This window comes from Colletes latitarsis, chromosome 9 (genome assembly GCF_051014445.1).
Source record: "Colletes latitarsis isolate SP2378_abdomen chromosome 9, iyColLati1, whole genome shotgun sequence".
Lineage (NCBI taxonomy): Eukaryota > Metazoa > Arthropoda > Insecta > Hymenoptera > Colletidae > Colletes > Colletes latitarsis.
This window is the reverse complement of record NC_135142.1, coordinates 27,398,795-27,422,282: the sequence shown is the minus strand read 5'-3', so window position 1 is coordinate 27,422,282 and position 23,488 is coordinate 27,398,795. Positions and strand designations below refer to the sequence as shown.

Here is a 23,488-nt window from a genome sequence, read left to right as displayed (position 1 = left end):
GTTCTTTTCGTACTGCACGAAGTACGTATGTAATCGCGATTGGATACTAGGAACAGACACTGATGTTTTCATCTTCCTTATGATTTTTGCGCCATTTTCAAACTACGGTCAGAAACATTCTTTTACGTGAGACACTTATTTTGGAAATAAACGTACGTAATACGAAAATACTTTTCTCTGTTACTCAATTTTCTATCTAAATGGGACCATTCGTTAATTAGTCTTGTCGGTTTGAGAAAATGTCGAAAGAGGGGTATTGATTTCTATCGAAACAATGGTTCGTCGTTAAAGAGAAACACTGTCGTGAACACAGTTGGAAGAAATTTGATTAATGTTTACTTAATAATATTTAAGTACTTTAAATGGTGCTGCCACCTGTTCTTCGCACGACATTCCCAAGAATCGTTAAATTAAAACTTTACAATATGTAGTACGTACATACATACGACGTTTTTAACCTCCATAAACTGGTGTAGCTCCTTGCCCGACTCTCCATGAAAGTATAAACACATCCTTTCGATATAATTACTATCAATAAAGGATGACTGTTTGGGAGAGGCTGCGAAATCCTTGCGGTTGGAGGGCCGGTGCTAAACAAATTTCAGTCGATGCGATGATACCAATTTTTGCGGTTCCAACGTTAGCGGTGATAGCTGCACAAACGATGCTCTGTACTGTAATTATATTCGTCGCAACACCGTTATTGGTCTACTACTTGCATCACAATTTCTTGAGGTTTTTACTACGAACTAAATTTTTTCTAATGTGGACGATTACAAGCGTCGTCATGTTGATGCTGATATTTGAAACGAGTGTCGTACCCTTATTAGAGATCTTGCCAGAAGAGAATCTAGTGTTTATAATTTGTGTCGTGGGAGGTATATCGTGCGGCTACAAGAGTAGACTGAACGCAGATTCCACCACTCAGGAAGGTGCCTTGACCACCCAAGGTTTAGAACTTGGCGAAGGAAGCGGAGAGCTTTGCATTACATGCAGAAGAAGGGCACCACCAAAAGCTCATCACTGTCGCATGTGTCAAACGTGTATTTTGAATAGAGAATATCATTGTAAATGGTACAGTCTTAAATTATGCAAAAAAACAAAAAAAAAAATAAATGGATTATATTGTACATATATATTTTGTATTTTAGGTTGGATTGTTGCATAGGTTCCAGCAATTTGAAATGGTATCTAGGATGTTTGTTTTTCTCAGCCATAGCTTTTATCTATGGTTCCAATTTAACCATGACTAGTGTCTGCCATCCGTTCATACTTATTGGTACTGTCCTTTTACCAGATGATTGCAGCGACGTATATCATCAACTAGAGTATGTATCTCTTAGGTGTTATTTCATGTTGAACACTGGTGATTAATTGGAATAGACGATCTGTTAAAATTAATAGTAATCAGGGATATAAAATGATACCCAGATGAAGCACAATACTTCTTGGTATTAACTCTCAAAACTGAACTGGAAAGATACCAAGAATCTACGATACAAACTTCAATAATTGCATGATAGTGATAATTGTCCAGACTCGTGTTAAAGTCGTAAATATTGTAATATCTCTTATTTGCTTTCCACCAATATAAAAATTGAATAGATAACGTGTCGCGCAACTGTTTGCTTCAAGTACCCAGTTGATATATAATGTACATATTGTTCCAGTATTGCTCTCTGCTTCATCTCGGCACTCTACAGCTTACTGGTCGGTCTGGTGGTACTTTTCTATTTAGTATATCATCTTTGGTTAATTTATCTTGGTACAACATCGAACGAGCGACGTCTTCTTGAAGCTGGAAGTCAATATGATCATGGGACATTGAAAATTGTATCTCGATTATTTTGCTGTAAAACTTAGATACTAAATGTAGACTAGAATATTAAATTTACTTTGTACGGAAAATATGTGGCAAAAACATCAGGCATAGCAATACGTGAATCGCAATGTACGCTTTAATATTAGTTCGAGCACACCTTTCACTATTAATATACTTTAACACTCGTTATTGTTTTTTTTTTACAATAATAAGATACTTAATACTATTAAGCTATTGCTCATGGTATTGAACTTATTAACATATCGTGACATAAAAGTACTGATCTCCATTAAAAACAATAATTACCTTCGTTTCATTATTATGCGCATCATTTGTATATTTATTGTAACTGTGATAAAGTGGTCATTGTACGACTAACGTAATAAATTGTATTAATCAATTGTGTATAGTACATTTAAGATCTAAACTTGAAATGTTTAAGCGTGATAAATGTTTGTATTATATCATTTTTAAAATATCGTTATATATACAGTTTTTGTATTTTAATTTAATATTATAACTAAACTTTAATCCTCTAATGCTACGCCTCTCTGTTTAGGATCAAAGTCAGGAATCACAGTTTGCACCAATTGCCTCAACTCGTCTTTTCTTTTCTCGCTTTCTTTAATATGTACAGCAATTACAAGATACTTCTTCCACATATAAAAATATCTCGTTTTTAAATTTCGTTCGTAATGATTACTGGCTAGTTTTTTCTTTTTTTCATATTGTGTTTTTAGTTCAGATACTATTATTTTCCATAACTTGAAGTATCTATCTAAGAGTTTCATGTCATAGAAATCAATGGCAACTTGGTATTTTAGTCTTGTCTCTTTAGCCATCTTCTTCCAATTCTCAAATATCTTTCTCATTAAACTTCTATTATAATAAATTTCGGCAGTTTCAATTATAATTGTAGATTGAGTCTCCGTATTTTCTTTCCACGCTATAAATACTTTCCTTATCAAATTCTTCCTATAATGGTTATCTACCTTCTTAATATTATTTTTTTTTTCTTCAATCAGTATTATCAACGGTTCTATCACATAATGTCGCAGTAAGTATTTTCGACAAAATACGTCCGCCATATTGTTCAAATTTTTTAATTTTCGTTGTCGATTTTGTTCTTGCTCTTTCCGTTGTTGATTTCGTTCTTGCTCTTCCTGCTGTCGATTTCGTTCTTGCTCTTTCCGTTGTCGATTTCGTTCTTGCTCTTTCCGTTGTCGATTTCGTTCTTGCTCTTTCCGTAGATTTCTTGCTTGAATTAGAGCCTATTAATACATAAATCGATCAAAAATTCATTGTATTGTCTGTATCATGCACAACAGAACCGTCGTGTGGATATCAGCTACCCTTGTTTGAACTTACATATGACCCCTTCCCCCCCGACTAGAAAACGATTAAAAACGTAAACATTCTTATAATCGCATTATAGTTATTACATGTAATATGTATAAAGCATGTAAATGTAGCATTTAAAAAATTAGTAGACAGAACTATCGATAGGTCAGAATATTATTCAACCTCGTGTTGTATCCTCCTATTCTTCTGTTCTTCTTCTATTCTGTCAGCTTCCGCTTTCCTCTCTTGTTCTTCCAATTTTTTCCTGCGCGATTCTTCGGCTAGTTTTATCCTTTTCCGCCTGGCAACTGCTCGAGCTTCCATTCTCAATAAAAATTTTGGTGGGTCCGGTAATCGTCGAGGTACCACCAAACTTTCATCCCTTTTATAAAGACAAATGGAATCAATGTTAACTACCATGAGTTTACATTGTAAATCGTCACGGAAATTTATAGTACCTATAGCCACTTTGTTGCATCAATTGTATCAAAGTTCTTCTTGTCCCTTGCCCACAGTGAGGGAGCATTTCTTTAACAATATTTACTGTATCTTTGGTCGTCCTGGATATTTCCCTTTGCGTTTGCGTTAGTCTTAATTCCTCAATGATCTTGTTCTGCTCTGTCAATTTGGCTCTCTGTTTTTCTATTATTCGTTTCTGGGTATTTAATCGACTTTGTGCCGGCGATTCGACAAAAACGGGTTTACAGTATACGTTCTTTTTCCTTATATGTGCGTTACTCGATCCTTTTATAATCAAATTACCATCTCTGACCTTTGAGTTTTGACTCTTCATCAATTCTTTCTGACGTTCCGTAATTGTATTTATAAACTTCTCGATCTTTCGTTCTTCCGAGAGTTCTTCTTTCTTTTGGCTCTGCAACCTGTTCTTTGCATTTTTTGTACGCATTCTCCAAATATCAAAGTACTTTTTCATTATCCTAGCAGCCATACTTCGTTGAATCTTCGTCTTGATGTCGCGAATTCGTTGTTCATCCTTGGCATTTTGTTTCAGAGCATCGAAACATTTCCTTAAAAGACATAAACGTTGTGTTTCTGATTCGAAATTAGGTTTGTCCTTGATTGTTACTTTTATACTTCTAACACATGGTACTTCGCATTCTTCTGTCTTCAAGTCCTTCCCATCCTCTGCTTCTAAGGAAGACTCATTAACTTCTGCTGTTGTGCTATTTTTTAGACAAGTATCCATAACTCTTTCACCAATGCTACAATTCCTCTCAGACTTATCTTTGAAAGTTATCTACAAAACAATTTATATATATTCAATTATCAATATATATTCAATTATAGGTCTCCTAATTGTGTAAAATTGATGCTAACTTTGTTTTTATTCCTCCTAGATGTTCTCCAAAAGTCTGCATCATCCGAGGGTGCAAGATTTCTTTTTTTACAGATATATGGTTTAAATAACTCTGCCCTGTATCTATGCAGTTCTGTTTCAAATTTCGTCAATTCTCGTTTCAGAAATCTCTCTTGTTTCTTTACGTACAATTGCTTCGTCTGTTCCTGCGTCAATAATCTGCAAAGCATACATTTTGAAATGCATGTTCAAAAATTGTTCCCTATTTTACTTTTAAAAATACCTCCTGGCTTCCGCTAGAACGGAGTATTTCATGGACGAAACGGACAAATCCTCTCGAGGTATTCGATGTCTCGCATCCATGATTAAATTCGGATCGAGGGACGTTTTCTCCTTGTCCCTTGACATTCCAATTTTTTCCGATGATGAAAAAATATTTACTTTTGTAATTTGATCAACCAGATCAGTGACATCGTTTGCGTGTATCATACTCGTATTCATTCCACAGAATAATCGCGTATTTTTTAAATAAATTAAGCAACGATAATATTACATTTATGAGCATAGATCTATCAAAAAGCCATTATTTGGCCTCTTGTTGCGTTGTTGTTTCGTTGTTAAGGAAAGTTGTGAAAGACATCCCCTATACATGCAAATAAACCTGCCCAAACCTATTAAAAAACCAGGGGATGGAAACAAGTAGTAGCGAATAGCTATAAATTTGTCTTGTATTGCTATCAAAAGTATACGAGTGGTGCTTTGTATTAATGCCTGTCCATGTATGAAAATTCGATAGATATTTTAGTAAGGTGCATGGAACTATTTAATAATTGTGTATCGAATGTTGATTACTATTTGAAATATCTTATTCGAATAAACGATAATTGTGTGGGATCCACGCGGGAAGGCAGGGTTAAGTCGTACGGCTAAGGGCCCCGACAGCAAATTCCCGATCCCATAAACTCCATAAGAAAAGCATGGTTTAACAGCAATAACAATTTATTCGTACACCTCAGCCGGCTGTGTATGGCATCGAAACGAAAACCCCACGTTCTCAATTGCCATTGTGGCAATGCCACACGTGTGTGTGATATGTGCATCGGTTCGTGATAAGGAACACGCAGAAGAAAACGTATAGAGCCATTCTACTAGCGTCCCTTTTTTCTCGAAGAATAAGAGTCGCCCTCGTTTGGATCGTTGTACAGCAGTAGCTGTTGCTTCCACGGATGGCGCTACCGATGGCGTAGAGACGCCACAATTGATTAGAAACCACTATTATAACAAAAATCGCATTACTTCAAATTCTGTATATCATCAATACGAAACTTTCCCGCCATTTCAGTGGTGCTCAATCAGCATCATGAGACTGATAACGACGATTGTTGACGAACCAGTGTACTGCAGCAGGTGCATCACACGACAAAAAGTGCATCGACTTCGAAAACTTATATGTCGAGAATGGTAAGTCTCTCTCTTTATAGGACACAAAGATTAAAATAATGTGTACATACTTTGAACCCATCGTGACTGTTATCGTAGCTTATCAGTACGTTTAAAGTTATACGAATGCAATCATTGTGGTTAAAGGAAGTTCGTTTCTTTCATTCGTTCTTTGACGGCAGAACTAACTGTACTCCCGAACCACGATTTTAACAGGTAACTGATGTAATATTCCCGATACACGACGAGAAATAAAATGGATCCAAGGGGCCCTCCTGAGGGGGCCCCTGCTAACTCCTTTGAGATTCCAAACATTGATAAAGTGTCAGAGACTCTAGTAAATTGGCCCACTGATCATTCGCTCCCTTCGTCAGTGTGCGAACAACCGAAAAAAATGAGTAATAAATTGTTGTTCTTAACTGTAAGTAAATAAATACAATTAGATTTTAATAAATTTTTTTTTTTTTATAACTAACAATGCTTGAATCAATTGTGTTATTAGGTGGAGTACGTGGAAGATCAGTCCCGAGAATATTCTCGTTTATTTCCGACGTACGAACAGGTTTCATTTTCTCCTAGAGCTTCTTCTCCGCTTTCTGATTTTGAGCATCGCGTTAGTCCTCTTGACCCAAATATGAGTTCGGCTGCTAGGTATTCGCCTACACCGGTACAACTTCCACCATCTCCTTTTCATAATTCTGTTGTTGTTCTACAAGGTCCTTCTTCTCCTTTAATATCTCCACCTGGGCCAAATGAAAGAACCAATGTAAACTATGTCTCTCAGTTGACACATTCGATTGGTACACAGAGTGTACAACAGACAGATAATCCTACCGACTTTGTTGCCAATGAAAATGCAGAGCAATTGGTTTCTAGCGTTGGTAGCGAATTGATTCTGATGCAAGGTAATTCTTGATACAAACTGTTCTAAATGCGTGATCGCAAATTTGAATTTTATACTATAATATATAAAATGCATTTGCAGAATCTAATTCTGGATTAGAATCATCAACTGCCCCATTAATGCTAACAGGAATGCCAAGCACGGATTTTACATTGAGTAGGGATTTTCTTGTTATGCAAGATGACCAAATAAATGTTATAAATTCGTTTAAAACTCAAAACCTTGATGTGGACGAATCTATGCTCTCATCGACCGCAGAAAATTCTAACAAAGAGAATAACACAGATTGTTTAACAGAGTTGAAAGAAGAGCAAGAAATTGATGAAATTTTAATCCACGCGAAAGAAGAGAATAATGTTGAGAAACAGAATGTTAGACGTTCTAAGCGTCGTATAAATGATAAAAAAAATTTCTGTGCGTAAATCGATTATTTTTCTCACACTGTTATCGACGCAATATTAAATTTATACTTTCTTATAGGTTGCGACGAATGCGACGATATCTGTATTGGGGATAATTGCTCTTCGCATAATATATGCACAATAGCGGATCAACCAGTACCGTCTCGTGCTATAGCAACACTGCCAGGATCGTATCTTTACATAAACAAATTGTCCAGTTCTGAAATTGTATTCAGCGGATCTGATTATGGAGTATTTGCGAAACGTTATATACAAAAACGTACTAGATTTGGTCCCATAGAAGGTATCTTATATCCTTATGACGGTACTCCGTTTAAAAACCAATTGCCGTTACTCTATGAAACGGAAGACGAAGAACTTTTAAAAATAGATGTCTCGAATGAAAGTAAGTATTTATATTTAAACAAAGCTAATGGTTAATCGGTTCGAAGGTTTAGTCCCTAAAATAATTGACGTTACAGATGCTTCGAATTGGATGCGTTTCGTCAGACCCGCGTTATCGTATAAAGAACAAAATTTAGTAATTTGTCAACAACGCGATGGAATAGTATTTTTAACTACCAGGAGCATTTTACCAAAAGAAGAATTAAAGGCTGGTCCTAGCACTGATTACGCAATACGTCGAAATTTAACAATGCTAACACCTATGCAAGAGACTAAAGACGATAAAGGTATAGAAGATTTAAATGTAAATGTTTAAGAGTATGTTTGTACATATGTAATTTCTCAATACAGATTTCAAAAATCAATTATCTGCATGGCCACGACCAGAAGATAATCGCTCCCGCCGTATGAAAGCATTTCGCGGCAGAAATTTAAAAGAGAAGGAAAATTCAAGACGAAATAATTCCAAAGAATGGAAATGTTCAGTTTGCTTGTTGATATTTAAAAAGCCAATTTTACTTAACTTACACGCCCTCGTTCATGGTATCGACAAAATGACGACTAAAATTCACTCTACAGTTTGTCCACAGTGTGGATTACATTTTCAAAAGCAGAAAGAATTGATTAATCATATATCGCAACATGGAAGATTATCTTTAACAAAAGCGAAAAGATTGACTTCTCTATCTACGTATAAGTGTTCAATGTGTTATAAACGTTTTGCTACGAAAGTACGGTTACAACAGCACTGTTTGGTGCATGGTGCAGAAGACCAAAAGCCACTGCCATGCAACATTTGTTTCAAAAGATTCATGAATAACTCGGCGCTGTCTTGTCACTTAAAAACTCACAGAGGTAAATCATACTTGTATTAAAAACCGTTGTATAAAATAGATTTTATACCACTGTTTGTGTCAATTTTATTTTTACTTAGAAAACAAGCAAGTATTCGAGTGTCCGATGTGTCGACAACTATTTAGTCAAAGCATCGCGTTGAAAGATCATATTGAAACACATAAGAAAGAAGATGGTACCTTTAGCTGCCCTTACTGCCAAAGAATATTTATTAAATATTCCGTGATCCGTAAGCATATTAGATCGCATCATTGCGAAAGAAAACACAAATGTCAAGTTTGTGCTAAACGATTTGCTACGATCGATAAATTACAAATGCATTTACTGAAACATTCTGATCATAGGTATATTGAAATTTGTAACCTATAAACGCATACATTGCATTTATATTATACGATTATCTTTTCCATTTTAACAGACAGTTTCACTGTGCAAATTGTGGGAAGCAATTTAAGAGAAAAGATAAATTAAAAGAACATATAATGAAACTACATAATTCACAAACGGCTACCGAAGAACAAATGTCACGAGTTACACAAACGAAAAAATTCGTTCCAAAGGTATTTCTGAATGATCGATGCGATTTAATACGATGCATGAAGCTTTTAATAAGATACTTAACAATATGTATTATCAATAGGTAAACCCTAACGACTATAACCGTTTCGTTTACAAATGTCACCAATGTCTAGTAGGGTTCAAACGAAGGGGAATGCTTGTTAATCATTTGGCAAAACGTCATCCTGACGTTGCGCCGGAGTCTGTACCAGAATTAAATTTACCAATTTTACGCCAAACGAGAGATTATTACTGTCAATACTGCGACAAGGTTCGGTACTATCTATCAATGCTTAGAATATATTGGCTTATATTCAGCTAATATTATTTTTGTAACGTTTTAAAGGTCTACAAAAGCAGCAGTAAACGTAAAGCACACATTATGAAAAATCACCCAGGCGCCGCTTTGCCACCGAGCAATAGACAGAAAGAATCTGTATACTCGGATCTACCAAACCCAACATTTAGTCAAACGGTTGGTAGTATTACGACTACGCCTCAGGGTTGTCAGTGGTGCCACAAACAATATGCTAGTAAAGTAAGTTCCAAATCGTAATTCGATAAATTCGATAAATTCGATAATTCGATAAATTCGATAATTCGATAAATTCGATAAATTCGATAAATTAATTCGTCTTTCGTAGGCAAAACTTTTACAACATCAACGTAAGAAACATTCTAATTTGATGGAACCTGCTGATCAAGTTCCGCGGTCACGTAATCGACAGTCTCAAAATCAAAATCAACCGCCCGTACTTATCGAAGATCACTTCGTGCTATCTGATTATATCCAAGCGTGCGATACAGATTCGGATTTCTTCAAGCCGAAAATAATAAAAATATCTAACGACGTTGATCTTATAAGTAATGGATTGGAACTTGTTGGACAACAGTTTGTTCGTATGCGTGACATACGTTGAAAAGATCCGCGGCAACCTCGTCGCGAGGTTTTGTCAATTTATTGAGATATGAATCTCATGACTTTGTGCACAGTTGAGGAACACTGTGCTTTTTGCTGCCGTTGCCACATCAGGGCATCGTTGCCCACAAGGAGCAATCGATGCTCAACTGGGAAATATTTGGAACGCAGCTTTGTCGGCGTCAGTGCGAAACACTTGGCGCTAGTTTGTTGGTTGTACGGTTGACAATGACGTCACTACCGTCATTCGTGTTGGAACGGAGTTACACACTATTTTACGAAAACTTTCGAGTCTTTGAAGGTAAACACAAGAACAAAGGTTTAAATTTAAAAAAAAACACAACGAGAAACATAAACATGGAGATTTAAGACTAAACACAATGGGAAACATGTAGTTATTGAGATCTTTGCTCAAGGTATTAACAAGTACGGAGCGCAAGAACGTAGAACAAGTCCTTAATATCGTCGGTACATCTCTGACATTCACTCTAGTAGTTTCTTTTTAAATTTTAAAAAAGCTTTCGATTCGATGTGACTCAATTATGGATGTTAGAATGGTCGGATTTGAGCATCAGGTTTAAAGTGAAATTTAAACTCTGCTTAAATTTGGAGAACGCGATTCTGCTGAATTTTAGATCGGTGTAATCTCCTCTATATGATGCGACTTTTTTTTATAGTACTGATCGTAGTATCTACATGTCACGTTTGGCTTTGATGATGAAACAATTGTCTGTAGATTACACGAGATGTTGTAGTCTATAAAAAATCGTTCACGTTTACTCTCTGGTACATCGCAATATCCTTGTCACGATTGCTTATATCCGTCATTATCGTTTACAACAAAATAACTGTATTTTCAGTCGTATATTCATCACCGAATGGATTATTTTTCGGCAATATCGCGACAATTAATTTCATTCGCACAATTTAGCGCGACAGGTTTCACATCCATCACATTTACCGAATTGAAATATTTGGTTGAAATTGAAGGTACTAAATAGTTACTTAGACAGGGAGAACTTTTGTCTTTGTAATTTTGCAATGCATGTAAAATCTATAACATAAGGACAAGGTTGTTCGCGCCCTTTGCCAATACATCAATTTCCATTTAGACGTAATTTACTGTAAACACTATAAATCACGGATTCCAGAAGCGTACTTCATACATTACAGATTGGCAAAAAGAATTTAACATTTATTTTACATGCATTATATACTCATAATATACGTATTATGGCAATACGAAGACAAAAGAGTGCATGTTTGTTAATGTTGTTGAGTACATGGAGAACTGTATTGTAAACGACTTAAATAAAGTTACTCAATAACTGATGCGTGTACGATTCACTATACCATCAAATTTAACTGCATTAAAATTTCTCGACTAGACGTAGAACTTTTCGAATGGCTGGGTACTCTCACTCGTGACACTAAAATCCGTTCACCTGTCTCTGGTAGTTTTACTCTGAAACTTTTCGCTGACGATAGCCAATGGACCAACAGCGTCGGGCTCGAGTATGGCCGCGTTGGATACTGTTCCGATCAAGCTACCCCCCCTTTGCGACTCAGCCGTTTCTTCTAACTGTTTCTGCATTACGGTTAAAGAAACTTTGTTCGCTGAGAAGAAATCCTGCATGGAAATCATCTCTCCAGACATCCTTCTAGGCGTCCCAGAGTTATCTCTCAAAGAATCTCGTCCAAAGATTCTAGTACCCCTGCTTTTTGAAAAATACATTCTAGACACGGAGGACTTTCTTTTCGGTAAACGCGGCGCCGCGTTGTCCCGTTTTCCGCATCGCGTCTTTCGTATAACGTAATTTAACCCCTGTTTTATTACGATCGACGTCACGTTCAACAGAGAGTACGTACAACAGCAACCAGTCAGCAGGAATACAAAGTTAGCGAAGCGGTACCTGAAACACGAATCAATTTCTGACAAAAATTCTCCAATTAATATAAAATTAAAAACTTGAACGATTTTAAATTTAACAAAAGTATTCCATCATTTATACAGGGTGCTCGGCCACTCCTGGGAGATTCTAGAGGCCAAGACGAATCAAGAATATCAATTTGTTGATCGACGCTTCGTTAGAAAGTTATTAAAAACCTAAATTAAAAAATTTCAAATCGTTCTGGAAAAATTATTTTCTGTTGTGGGGGTCAATTACAATCATTTTTGGTCATTACACATACCCCCAAAATCCTACGCAGTTTCGAGAAAAAAATTCATTACTGAAAATCTAATTAGGTGCCTAAATTCGACGAAAAAAAAAATTTCAAATCGTTCTGAAAAAATTATTTTCGGTTGCTGGGGTCAATTACAATCATTTTTGGTGAATAGACATACCCCCGAAATCCTGCGCATTTTCGAGAAAAAAATTACGAATCCTCCATTAACAAATTGGTATTCTTGATTTTCGTCTTATTTTGGCCTCTAGAATCCCCCATTAAAATTTTTCCCAGGGGTGGTTGAACACCCTGTATAATCTGCACATTGTTGAAACTTGGAACGTACCAATGAACATACGGATAATGCGTTTTCTCGATGCTGACGAAGTCTCCGAAGCCGATGGTCGCGAAACTAACGAAACAAAAGTAGAGAGCGTCCAAGTATTTCCAATCTTCGAGCGGCGCGTAAACCGCAGCGGCGCAACAAGCTACAATACAACATAATAACGATAAATGAAACATAACCCAATATACGCTCGGTTTCCACAGGTCCAGGTCTGAATCCTCGTCGTGGTCGTCGAGTATGTCCGGCAAAGTAGCTGCCCGAGACGCCATCGAGTTCTTCCGGATGCGTCTTTTTAAGCGGTGCGTGTGAAAGTTGCGCAGAATCCGAGCGAGGAATGTGATGATCTTCTCCAGAAACAAGTTGAAGAACAGAATCCCACCTGTAGCGTGACACGGTTACGAAAAATCTCGTACGACTGTGTTTCAACATTCGAATAGGGAAAATCATTACCGGAACAACCAAAAAATCCGTACAGAATCACGGCTATTTTACCCACCGTCGTCTGCGGCGCGGTATTTCCGTATCCTAGAAAAAGAGATTCAGGATCGAATTTCTAAATGATCTGTAAGCAGGAGTGCAATGCAACGCACGGGACTTGAAGGGATCAGGGAGGAATACTAGGTCGCAAGATATTAACATTCTGGAATTTCCTCGTATGTTTGTGCGTGTAACGGACAGTGACCCGCTGCTATTGCACACTGTGGAGAGTCGAGCTTCGCGCGATAGAAATCAATGTTAATAAATTCACTGGAGCAATTGAACAAGAAAACGCCCGAATACTCAAGATAGTTGCCTGTATCGAAAATTTTTCGAAACAGAATAAAGAGAATAATAGAGTACAGTGTACATACGTGTCTTACGTTCCACTGACCCATTATTCCAGTTTAATTGTACGGTACGAACCGAGACGTTTAGAATTCGAAATAGGCCACGACTGTATCCCTTACCGATCGTGGAAACGATGGTACCGACGAAATGAAAGCTGCCAGAAAAATCCCATCGGCGATTCTTGTTGATGATGCCGGAGGACGAGGCATTTCCGTAAGCGTACAACAGTTCGTCGAGCCTTTCAAGAGCCACCGGACTGTTTCGCAGATGATGTCTTCGAAATGTATGGTAAATGCGCCAATATTCCGCAGCCTATGTACAATTAACGGAAATTTATTTATACGTTTGGTCTATTGCTACGTTATGGTTTTGAGAAACAATTTACGGAAATTGAAAGCGTACGATAATACGATGATAATGAAACAAGTACAATTTTGAAAGATGAAACAGTTTCTTACCTGTCGTATTTCAAGGTCGGATTCCAATCGCTGGAAGAGCGCAGCACCAGCGAGCATGTACACTGCCAGGACAACGAAAAGAAGGACGAACCTTGCGTTCTCCTCCCCGAGGCAAGTGCACACGCACATCACCGGTGATCCTTATTTATCTTTCTCTCTGGACACAAGAGACCGAGACGCGACCCCTTCTCTTCGCTTTCCACCCGGATCGCCGCGGCGCATACTCGGCGATGAGCATTCGCAGACATCTACGGATGCATCGTCGATTTACATTTCAGAGATGCATTAAAAACTGCTTGAAACTCTCCATTGTAAACAATGATTAATTTTGTGTTTTTAACGAATTCATTTCCTTTTGCATGCATCGAACAAAAACAAAAGAGAATTTAAATACAAATTCATAGAGAATTAACTTGTTTTAACAAGTTAAATTTAGTTTTACTTGCATCTTGGTATAATCATGCTATAATAATGCTATAGGAATTCTCATAGGACGGGAAACTATAAACATTTCTCTTATCTTAATAATCATCAGCTGTCCAGTGTAACTTGTGCGAATATAACTTTTTCTCATGGAGATACACAATACGTAAAGTGTATTCGCATCCAGTTACTAACGTTCAAGACATTCGATGTCGTATTAGTTTAGAGATATAACAAATTACAGAGACGTGACAAAAGGATGTACAAAGGTAAATTAAATCGAGTTTATAATACAAAATAAAGTTTGTTTAACAGTTCATGTGAGCAATCCACGGGCGCCGCGATCTTTACATATATAAATACTGCAAACTACACAAAATGACTTTTAAATCGGAATACTCGTAGGTACATGCGTATAAATCTATGAAATTTACAACATTTGCATTAGCTACTATAATACTATTAGGTGCACTACCCGAGTAAACGATTCATGTAACAACGTTTACCCTACGATACGACAAATCACGTTTACAGTACAATAATAATCAATGCCTCGTTTGTGGACCTTCCTCCAACTTCCGCCAGACAACCTAGAACAAACGTATTATCGAAACAATTACGCTTCGTCCCGCTCTGTATCAATCGCGAAACATAAAAACTTACATTACACATTTCTCTGACCAGAGCCTTTTCACCGTCGTGGCCGCCTTCTCTTTCAAGCTGTTCCCTGACTTCGAGAACCTGAAGAGCCCGTACCACCGCTTCCGGTCGACCACCCAAGTGAGGATTTTCGCTCGAATTATTCGGATTCTCCCAAATCTCACCAGATGGTAGTTCCCAACCCTGAGCTCGTGCTTGCAGAACACTTTTATCCTCTTCTAGTTGCTTTACCCGTTGCTCCAAACTCCTTACATACTGCATCGTTTGATCTGCAAAACGATTTCGAATCTGGAGCTTCGATCAACGACATTCGGTCAAAAGTATCGTTTACGCAAATTGCTTTCTCTTCGAAGAAATTACCGTTAAACGTGGACGCGTGTCTAGGCCTTGGAGGCACAGTTTCCTCAGCGTTGGTGCTCGAACTTGAACCATCCCCGTCGTCCCTCTGACCCCCTCCTCTCTCCTCGTCCAAATAAAGGCACAGTTCTTTCAGCTCGAGATTATCCTTGATCAACTCCTGCTGCTTATTGTCCAATTGACGCAATTTATTTTGATACGCGGAAACTTCCTGGCGCATTACGCTCGCCGTGTACCTCCCGAATCTCTGCCACTCCCTCGCCAGCTTGCGCCCCTTTTGACGATCGTCGTCCAGAAAACAACAGAGGTCCCGTAGCTCTTGATTATCGTCGCTTAATCTTTGGTTTGCCTCCTTCAACGCACGCAGCTCACTGAGCTGAAATCAAATCAATCCCCTCTTACCAACTTAGACGCGTACAGGTAAAAAGAAAAGAGCGAAGCTCCGTAAGTCCCCGACGTGTCGTGTGTGGAATTAGGAGCAAATTGTGGTGGAAGCACTTAAGTAGGGGGGAAAAGCCACATGCGGCCAGTTCGCTGTCCCTGGCCCAGATATATCGCGGATGTAAATACAACTTATGCTCATTATAAACGAATAAAGGACATAAATTGACATTGTGATTTGCACGAATTCTGGTGTACCCACATCAGTGGTGAGCATCACATTTTGGGCCATTACTTTTCACTCTCTTCATAAATTACATCTGTACGTGTTTTGAATATTATTATTTGGTGGGAAAGGTTTGGCAAGTAGATTCCTGCAAGTAGGACTAAATTAATGGCCGCTCGAAGCAAGTTGATTCGTCACTTGATGCGCCACTATGAGTTTAGATGTGGCTCTAAACTCATAGTTTGCCCAAGAGGGTAAATGTTATTTCTCTTTTTAAATGTATACAAAATGAGAGAAACGAAGAAGGGAAGAACCCGCGACTCACCAAGCTCTGTATCTGTCGGTTCTGCTCGGCGGCGAGCCTCGCGATGTCGGTTTCGGTCTTGCGAACGAACTTGAGCATCTCCACAGGCCCGAGTCTGAGGAACTCGTCGTCGGTGATCCTCTGTCTAATCGGCGGCGTTTGCGCGGGATTTACCGTGGGAGGATACTGACCGTTAGGTGGCAAGTACTGACCTTGGCCGACCTTGGCCTGAAGGTAACCGTGCGATTGCGTTTTCGAAACAGCCGTCGCGAGTGCCGCGTTACCGCCCTGAGGATGATGCCGGTGCTCTATCCTCGGCGAGTATTTGCTCTGAGCATCCTTCTGCTGCGGTACCGGTCGTTGTTGCGTCGTCTGGGAATGATGATTCAAAGTCACCGTGGGACCTTGAACGCCGGTCGATACCGTGGTCGATACGGAAGCGGCTGTACCAAAGTGAGGGTGATTCTTGAGGATGCCGCTGGTAGGCTGTGGAGGCGGCTGATAACGCGGTGGCACTTGCTCCACTGCCGTTGACTTGATCACGTGCAGCGGATGCTGCTGCTGCTGCTGCTGCTGCTGCTGCTGCGGCTGGGACTTACTCTTATTGGACATCGCGGCTAATTTAGCTCCAGGCAGCGCCGTGTCCCATTTCAGAAAGTCCACCACCGTGGTTTCTTCTTCGTGCCGGCTTGCTTCGTTCGACCCGTTGAAATGTGGGTCAACGTGCGGTTCCTTTCTCGCTCTCCTGGACACTCTCCTCTCTCTTTTTCTCTCTCTGTCGAGACCGGACTTGCAAGAAGAGGTCTCCAAGTGTAACGATCATTTTTTTAATCGGCATCAGCACAGCGATAGATCTTAAGAAACTATGGGGGCCGGTTTCGAGGGCCTACGAGCTACCCCTACGACCCTACGGATGTACAGGAACCGAATCTACGAATTCTTTACTTTATATCGACTTACTCGGCTGGGAAGATTTAAATTTTTATATTTCGCGGAGGACAGACCTTGCATGATCTTGAAAGTTACACTGGTACCGCATAATTAAATTTACCTTAATATAAGCTATTGTGAACATATTTTTAGATGATAATTTTCTTCTCTCTGCGATCACAGTATGGAAAAAGAAGTTCGGCCACCCCTGGGAAAAAATTTAATGGGAGATTCTAGAGGCCAAAATAAGACGAAAATCAAGAATATCAATTTCTTGACTGAGGCTTCCTTAAAAAGTTATTAAAAAATTTAAATAAAATTTTTCAGATAGTTCTGGAAAAATTATGTTTGGTTGCAGGGGTCAATTATAAGCATTTTTGGTGAATAGACATATCCCTGAAATCCTACCCACTTTTGAGAAAAAAATTCGGGTAGGTGCTGAAATTTTTCGACGAAAAAAAAAAATTTGAAATCGTTATAAAAAAAATATTTTTGGCTGCAGGGGTCAATTACAATCATTTTTGGTGAACAGTCATATCCCCGAAATCTTACTCATTTCCTAGAAAAAAATTCGGGTAGGTGCTGAAATTTTTCGACGAAAAAAAAAAATTTGAAATCGTTATAAAAAAAATATTTTTGGCTGCAGGGGTCAATTACAATCATTTTTGGTGAATAGACATACCCCCGAAATCCTACCCACTTTCTAGAAAAAAATTCAGTACTGGCGGAACTTTAAACGTTAATAACTTTTTAACGAAGCCTCCATCAACAAATTGGTATTTTTGATTTTCGTCTTATTTTGGCCTCTAGAACCTCACATTAAAATTTTTTTATGTATACAGATATACTCTTTCGAATAACTACCAAAACATTCTTTTTGTTTCCTCCGAGTTTCGAATTTGATCAAAAGTACTAAATTGCTCATAGTAGCAGCCATTTTATCCTCCGACTGCTTCAACATGAGTCACTAGACAACTGTCAAAGTTTCAGTTATATCCTCCACATGGTTTTATTTTTATTGTCGATTCAAGCAAGGAACTTCCTCTTGTATCAAGATGGCCAAAATCATGGAATTAAACTTCGAATTATTACAACATCCACTGTATTCACCGGATTTGACCCCCAGTGACTGTTTTTTATTTCTAAACTTTAAAAAATGGCTCGTCGAACGTGGAGGTCATTGCCCAAACAGATGCCTATTTTGAGGATCTTCCGAAATCTTACTTTTTAAATGGCTTAAAAAAGTTGGAGAAAAAAATCTACCTAAAATAATTTGTTTTTCTATCTTTTTCTAAGGACTTATTAAACGACTCCCGTATAACACGTAACTTTAACGTTAAATATCCAATAAACTATTAACCTGTAAGCCCGTAGAACCGGGTATACCATTATCTTCGGTTTCTTAAGATCTATCACACCGAAGTCGATCCTCGCTATAACCCGGGGACCTCTTCTTATTAATACTTAAAGGGGGTCTCATGTGAATGATAGAAAATCGAACTATTTTTCCCAATTTTTCTTAAAGAAATGTTACATCTGACTTTGGGAATACAAAATAATTTTTTTATTAATTTTCATTAACTTTTAATATCGTTATCGCGTCCACAGTAAACATGTGTTCAAACACTGGCGTAGGTCAGCTCTCAAGGTAGACTAAATAAAAGAAATCAAAAAGACTATTCGATAGGTTTACAGTTATCGCCCGTACCAAAACAATTTATATTGCAAATTGACAAAATGGTGAAAGCTTAAAGTAAAAATTGCTAAATTTCGTCGTTTCTTTCGCAACTTTTTAATAAAAAAAACCTTGATTATTTTTTAGGTGTCACATGAGACCCCCTTTAAGAGCTAGGGGTCCCGATAGCCCGTGTCTTACCTTATCACCCGACAGGTCCGTCGCTCGAAACCTCTGTCCTCTCTCGACCTTTTCTCCCGTACGTCTCCTTCGACACTGTCGCGCGGTACTCTAAGGCATGTTCTGCGTCGAACGTTCGCGAGATCCGTAAAAATTCTTTCGTCGAGCTCTCCGTGCGCGTCGAACTCCCAATGTTCCGGGCGTACGCGTACAACCTTGGTTTCTGTCACGGGTATTAAAGAGTCGGCGTACTCGCGTTACGCGACAGCTCCGTACGATCGCTCGGTATGCCTGCGTTCCATCTGTCAGCGACGATCGGGACGACTATGCCCGCGTGCATAGTGCCGGACGAGGGAACGGTGATACTCTGGCCAGAAATCACTTGGTAAAATACTTGGTTCGAGGCACTCGTTTCGTTGGAAAAGTACACCGAGGATAGCGACGATATCGCACTCCCGAGAGCTAATGCGCTCGGTCCGCTTGGTCGCGGTCGGGTCGGGCCCCCGTTTCTCTCGCTGCTGGCCCGCTGCATTTCACAAGCCCCAGTGCCGTAACACCGAGTGGGGCATTCCAGCGAAACCTTGTCGTCCGTGACCGTATCCAGGCAAATAAGCTTTCACGCACATCTCGTATTCGATCGTATCGCCGATCGATCAATACTTCCCTCTGGTTCTTTTCACTCTTTGATCCGTAGCATCTGGAAACGAAACGGATATATCGTTCGAGTTGTTACAATACGCGCACAAACGTTGACTTTAGAAATCTAGGCCATATCTTTGCATCGAATCACGGAATCTTGCGTCTCTTTCGAGCTTGCGATCGTTCGTCACTGTTCGACTGTATGTGCGTATTTTCGTATGAAAATCCCGCATTAACAATATGGCGACGACCGGGGGCCCGCGATCTCAGAAGAGATCGCTGACGATGGTAGGGCTTTAAGGTTACGACGCGAACTTCTGATTGGTCCAGTCGCCGTCCCGGAGGTGGGGATAAAACAACGTATATTACGTTGTAGGAGTTTGAAAGGAACAGAATCTAGAGGCTGTGAGAGACTCGACTCTCTCAACGTTAAACCCATTAAAGGCGTGTGAAATTGTATAGTCTTGCGTCAAAAACCGTGTACGTGCCTTTCTTTGTTCACTTTTCTGTATATTTGTTTGTTCATCCGTTTTTGGGGCCCCATTACCATTTTCGTGTCGCTCGCGATATTACCAACTAGTTACAGAAACGAACGCAAGAGGAAGTGAGGCAGAAAGTGAAATTACGATTAATTTCAGTGGAGTGATCAATCGATTAACGAATTCGAATGAGAATTTAGTTGTCGGAAGTAGTCGGAAGAAATGAAATTAAACTACAGTAGTAGACACGTCTTGACACGTTCATTTTCAGAGTACAAATGACGACTATTCGCTGTGCTCGGTAACGCTCGCGAATTTGGCGGGAGATGAGCGAAGCTTGCATTTAGAAAAGTAAGGTTGAACGTTGTTTTCGCGGATGCAAACAAAAAGAACGAAGATACTAAGCCTAGATACTAGAGAAACGTAAATACTTTAAGAACTCACATTTTTGTCGATTGACAGTAGCAGATGACAAGATCCTTGAACTTCACAAAGTCGCATTACGTGTGACGACGAACGTTCGTTTCAACAGACACTTCCTATTTCGTAGCATTCACCGTATCTAGATTACGCGTTTAAAATAAATATATCTCTTATAAATAATAACTTGATCACGAATTAGGTATTGTTTACAGTTTGTGTTCTAACGAACCTAACTACTGACCACGTTGAAAATCAGAAGTTGTACAGCACACTCTGTGTTTGAGAACAATGAGTTTGAGAATCATATTTAACCCGATCATCGCCGTCGGTAACGTCAGCAAATTCGCAAATTTTGTTTCTGATGCGATATCGACGAAAGTTTAGATCGAAGATTATTTACGCATTGTACGGTCGTATGATTCTGAAGTCAAGATACTTTTATGTGACTTAAATTAGTTATGAATCGTATGATACATCGAGGCTTGATCTTCAAAATTAGGATCTGAAAAAGCATACATGAAAAATTCTCATCGTTCGCAACTCTAGATAGAACTGTATAATTAATACAAATTATTTGCAACTCTAACTAGACATATATTTACACATAGATACATATATTCATTATTACTGTAGTTACTGTAGGTAACTACAGGCTGATGAATGAATAGTTTCCCAAGTGTCCGTTACCCATGAGAAGAGGACGCCAAAATCACCTTTCAATTTTTAGGTCGGTATGGCAGTTAATTTGAATCATGAAAGTCCATAAGGTGTAAAGTCTACTCTTATATTTCGTCTGTGATTTAATGAAACAGCGGTAACCGAAAGAAGAAAAATGAGAGCGTGTTAAAAAGAAATTGTTGCATAGATCATCATAAATATAGAGCTTCTTCGCTAGGTTAGTTTCGATTCTCACTGATTTATCAAAGATTCTAGAGTATTGTCAGAGACAAGGTATACGAGTAGATCTTTCACTCAATGTATTTTTTCAGCCCATTTTTATGGGGCTCTAGAGCCCCATTACCATTTTCGTGTCATTCGCAACGTTACCAACAGATTCAGAAATAAATTTTAATCCCTTCCATAGTCAACTCACGTGTATTTCCGCATACACTACAGCTGTCCGCCTATCAATACTAATTCAGTAAATAGTTTCTCAACTGACTGCCATTCATGAGATGAGAACGCTAAAATCACAGACCAGATATACGAGTAGACCTTTTACCTCATGGACTTTCGTTGCCCAATCTGTCTGCCATACCGACCTGAAAATTCGGAGGTGATTTTAGCGGCCTCTTCTCATGGATGGTGGTCAGTTGAGAAACTCACTGAATTAGTGTGATAGGCAAACAGGCTAGTTGCGTGCAAATGCATATGAATTGAGAAGTACGAATTATTCGCGATTCTTTGATTAGTTAAAGTTGTAAGTAATTTGCATGTAATCATCGAAGTGAATAATGTTAACAAATTCAAGAATCCTGTCATCTGCTATTATAAATCGACAAAAGTGTGAGTTATATTTAATTTGTACGTTATATGTATCGCCATCCATCGATATGATTCTAAAGTCAAGGTATTATACGTTGTTCTGGTCAGTAACCGTGTCCTTTTTTCTACCAAGTTGTGAATTCTATCCTCGTCCTTCGTTCATTTATTTGTATTCGTGGTTTCTATCCGAGGCATTCCTCGGATTCGTAATACAAGCTTCGCGAGACATCGGCCCTTCCCCCACCCTGCCCCCCAATTCGCGAGCGTTACCGAAGTGTCGCCATTTGTACTCTGACGATTAACGTAGTAAGACGCGTCAAGACGTACCGGCGTTTCGCGACCGAGGTGCGTAATTCTAACCTATTCATATTTCGTCATTATTACAACTCGCGTTTTAATTACGATCTCTTGTCATACGGTTTCCATTTATTACTTAATTACAATAAACGTTTATGTACTTTAATGGATCTTTATTTCGTTTCTGTTACAGTCTCTTATTGGAATTCGAAATGAAGAAATTCCCTTTCGAAATACAAGATGTGTCGGTGTATCGCGACCAACGAAGTACGTATTTCTAACCTTTTGATATATTGCCTCATTATTATCAATTATTGTTTAATTATGATTTGATTTGTATTTTATTTCTGTTGCAGTCTCTGATTGAAATTCGACGCCATGGGAACTTTTATTGGCGCGTAAACGACACCATAACAGATGGCAGGCAAATCGACAAATTTTGGAGGGAATATTGGTAACGTTTAAACAATTATAACAAAAATTAACGGGCATATTAATATTTATATATTTTTATTTCATTATTAAATCATTCGCTGCAAGCATGATCGTAATTTTCTAATCGGCCATTGTTAAGATAAAATACGAATATCGTTAACAAACTTTTTATCCACTTCGATACATATCGAAGTACACAGAAATGGCGTCGGTAGATATCAACGATAAATTGGAATAATTTATATTTAACTGTATTCTGATCGCGATTGAATATTTCCGAGCGTTATTTATTTAATTGATTGTTTATATTCCTTTCTTTATGAATTGTTGTAATTGCAATTTCCATATATATTTCGATACAAGTTTCAGTAAACGTAGTAACTACGGAGTTGGAATAAATAACCAACGAACTTTAATTGTTGGAAATTTCGGAATATTTATAAAAATTACGGGATATTCTAACGTTCGATAAAGTAAACGTAATCATGCTTACAACTCTAACTATGTAACTTGGTGATATAATATTTATAAATTGTAGATAATATCTGAAATTCTCATTGAGAACATTTCGCCTTCGTGGCATTAACCTTTTACGCGACAAACTGTGTAGACAGCAGTACCAAGTAAAGCAGTATTTCTGTTGTCGAACTCTAGTATAAGAAAAAGAAAAGAGAAAACTGATAGGAAAAGCACACGTGTGCTTGTTGTATTTCTTCTCTCCTGTCCCTTTCTTTCCAGGAAATTTGGTTGGCCGCGCGCAATGCGGCCGGTAGATTCAGTGTTTGTGCGTAGCAACAAGTTTGTTTCTCGGGGCGAAGTGACCCTGAGCC

General features: G+C 38.5%; 5 protein-coding genes across 6 annotated transcripts; 2 read left to right on the top strand and 3 right to left on the bottom strand.

Annotated features, from left to right (window-relative positions):
• Nucleotides 1–2,149, top strand: Gabpi (zinc finger DHHC-type palmitoyltransferase GABPI). Its single transcript, XM_076773249.1, has 3 exons — nt 1–1,074; nt 1,152–1,328; nt 1,671–2,149. Exons 1-3 carry the CDS (start codon nt 542–544, stop codon nt 1,861–1,863), a joined length of 903 nt encoding a protein of 300 aa, XP_076629364.1. The 5' UTR covers nt 1–541; the 3' UTR covers nt 1,864–2,149.
• Nucleotides 2,150–2,349: 200 nt separating this feature from the next.
• Nucleotides 2,350–5,655, bottom strand: LOC143345794 (uncharacterized). Its single transcript, XM_076773247.1, has 5 exons — nt 4,765–5,655; nt 4,502–4,700; nt 3,622–4,421; nt 3,347–3,545; nt 2,350–3,093 (listed from the first exon to the last, which is right to left on the bottom strand). Exons 1-5 carry the CDS (start codon nt 4,980–4,982, stop codon nt 2,350–2,352), a joined length of 2,160 nt encoding a protein of 719 aa, XP_076629362.1. The 5' UTR covers nt 4,983–5,655.
• Nucleotides 5,656–5,798: 143 nt separating this feature from the next.
• Nucleotides 5,799–11,295, top strand: LOC143345793 (PR domain zinc finger protein 10). Its single transcript, XM_076773246.1, has 12 exons — nt 5,799–5,942; nt 6,138–6,342; nt 6,424–6,826; nt 6,907–7,239; nt 7,306–7,632; nt 7,709–7,918; nt 7,983–8,486; nt 8,566–8,830; nt 8,905–9,046; nt 9,127–9,315; nt 9,391–9,582; nt 9,689–11,295. The coding sequence occupies exons 2-12, from the start codon at nt 6,178–6,180 to the stop codon at nt 9,962–9,964; spliced, it is 3,006 nt and encodes a 1,001-aa protein (XP_076629361.1). The 5' UTR covers nt 5,799–5,942; nt 6,138–6,177; the 3' UTR covers nt 9,965–11,295.
• Nucleotides 11,296–11,404: 109 nt separating this feature from the next.
• On the bottom strand, nt 11,405–13,893 carry LOC143345797 (potassium channel subfamily K member 13-like). The gene is made up of 5 exons (XM_076773253.1): nt 13,765–13,893; nt 13,426–13,618; nt 12,929–13,003; nt 12,479–12,857; nt 11,405–11,876 (listed from the first exon to the last, which is right to left on the bottom strand). The coding sequence occupies exons 1-5, from the start codon at nt 13,891–13,893 to the stop codon at nt 11,405–11,407; spliced, it is 1,248 nt and encodes a 415-aa protein (XP_076629368.1).
• A 483-nt stretch (nt 13,894–14,376) lies between these two features.
• Ccdc85 (coiled-coil domain-containing protein 85) lies at nt 14,377–19,703 on the bottom strand. Of its 2 annotated transcripts, none has more exons than XM_076772365.1 (5): nt 18,922–19,703; nt 16,137–16,904; nt 15,208–15,580; nt 14,851–15,116; nt 14,377–14,777 (listed from the first exon to the last, which is right to left on the bottom strand). In XM_076772365.1, exons 2-5 carry the CDS (start codon nt 16,725–16,727, stop codon nt 14,733–14,735), a joined length of 1,275 nt encoding a protein of 424 aa, XP_076628480.1. In that variant the 5' UTR covers nt 16,728–16,904; nt 18,922–19,703; the 3' UTR covers nt 14,377–14,732. The 2 variants fall into 2 exon arrangements, with proteins under 2 accessions (XP_076628480.1, XP_076628481.1); XM_076772366.1 differs by having other exon boundaries at nt 16,137–16,890; nt 18,922–19,156.
• Between the last annotated feature and the right edge of the window lie 3,785 nt (nt 19,704–23,488).

Excerpts from the sequence above, each read along its gene's own strand:
- Gabpi (XM_076773249.1), top strand. The coding sequence starts at position 542 with ATGACTGTTTGGGAGAGGCTGCGAAATCCTTGCGGTTGGAGGGCCGGT. Across the intron at positions 1,075-1,151 it reads AGAGAATATCATTGTAAATG|GTTGGATTGTTGCATAGGTT; the intron begins GTACAGTCTTAA and ends TTTGTATTTTAG. Across the intron at positions 1,329-1,670 it reads GACGTATATCATCAACTAGA|TATTGCTCTCTGCTTCATCT; the intron begins GTATGTATCTCT and ends ATATTGTTCCAG.
- LOC143345794 (XM_076773247.1), bottom strand. The coding sequence starts at position 4,982 with ATGAATACGAGTATGATACACGCAAACGATGTCACTGATCTGGTTGAT. Across the intron at positions 4,701-4,764 it reads GTTCTAGCGGAAGCCAGGAG|ATTATTGACGCAGGAACAGA; the intron begins GTATTTTTAAAA and ends TATGCTTTGCAG. Across the intron at positions 4,422-4,501 it reads CTAGGAGGAATAAAAACAAA|ATAACTTTCAAAGATAAGTC; the intron begins GTTAGCATCAAT and ends ATTGTTTTGTAG.
- LOC143345793 (XM_076773246.1), top strand. The coding sequence starts at position 6,178 with ATGGATCCAAGGGGCCCTCCTGAGGGGGCCCCTGCTAACTCCTTTGAG. Across the intron at positions 9,047-9,126 it reads CGAAAAAATTCGTTCCAAAG|GTAAACCCTAACGACTATAA; the intron begins GTATTTCTGAAT and ends TATTATCAATAG. Across the intron at positions 9,316-9,390 it reads ACTGTCAATACTGCGACAAG|GTCTACAAAAGCAGCAGTAA; the intron begins GTTCGGTACTAT and ends AACGTTTTAAAG.
- LOC143345797 (XM_076773253.1), bottom strand. The coding sequence starts at position 13,893 with ATGTGCGTGTGCACTTGCCTCGGGGAGGAGAACGCAAGGTTCGTCCTT. Across the intron at positions 13,619-13,764 it reads CCGACCTTGAAATACGACAG|GCTGCGGAATATTGGCGCAT; the intron begins GTAAGAAACTGT and ends AATTGTACATAG. Across the intron at positions 12,858-12,928 it reads CGGATTTTTTGGTTGTTCCG|GTGGGATTCTGTTCTTCAAC; the intron begins GTAATGATTTTC and ends GTCACGCTACAG.
- Ccdc85 (XM_076772365.1), bottom strand. The coding sequence starts at position 16,727 with ATGTCCAATAAGAGTAAGTCCCAGCCGCAGCAGCAGCAGCAGCAGCAG. Across the intron at positions 15,117-15,207 it reads ACACGCGTCCACGTTTAACG|ATCAAACGATGCAGTATGTA; the intron begins GTAATTTCTTCG and ends ATCGTTTTGCAG. Across the intron at positions 14,778-14,850 it reads TGGTCAGAGAAATGTGTAAT|GTTGTCTGGCGGAAGTTGGA; the intron begins GTAAGTTTTTAT and ends CGTTTGTTCTAG.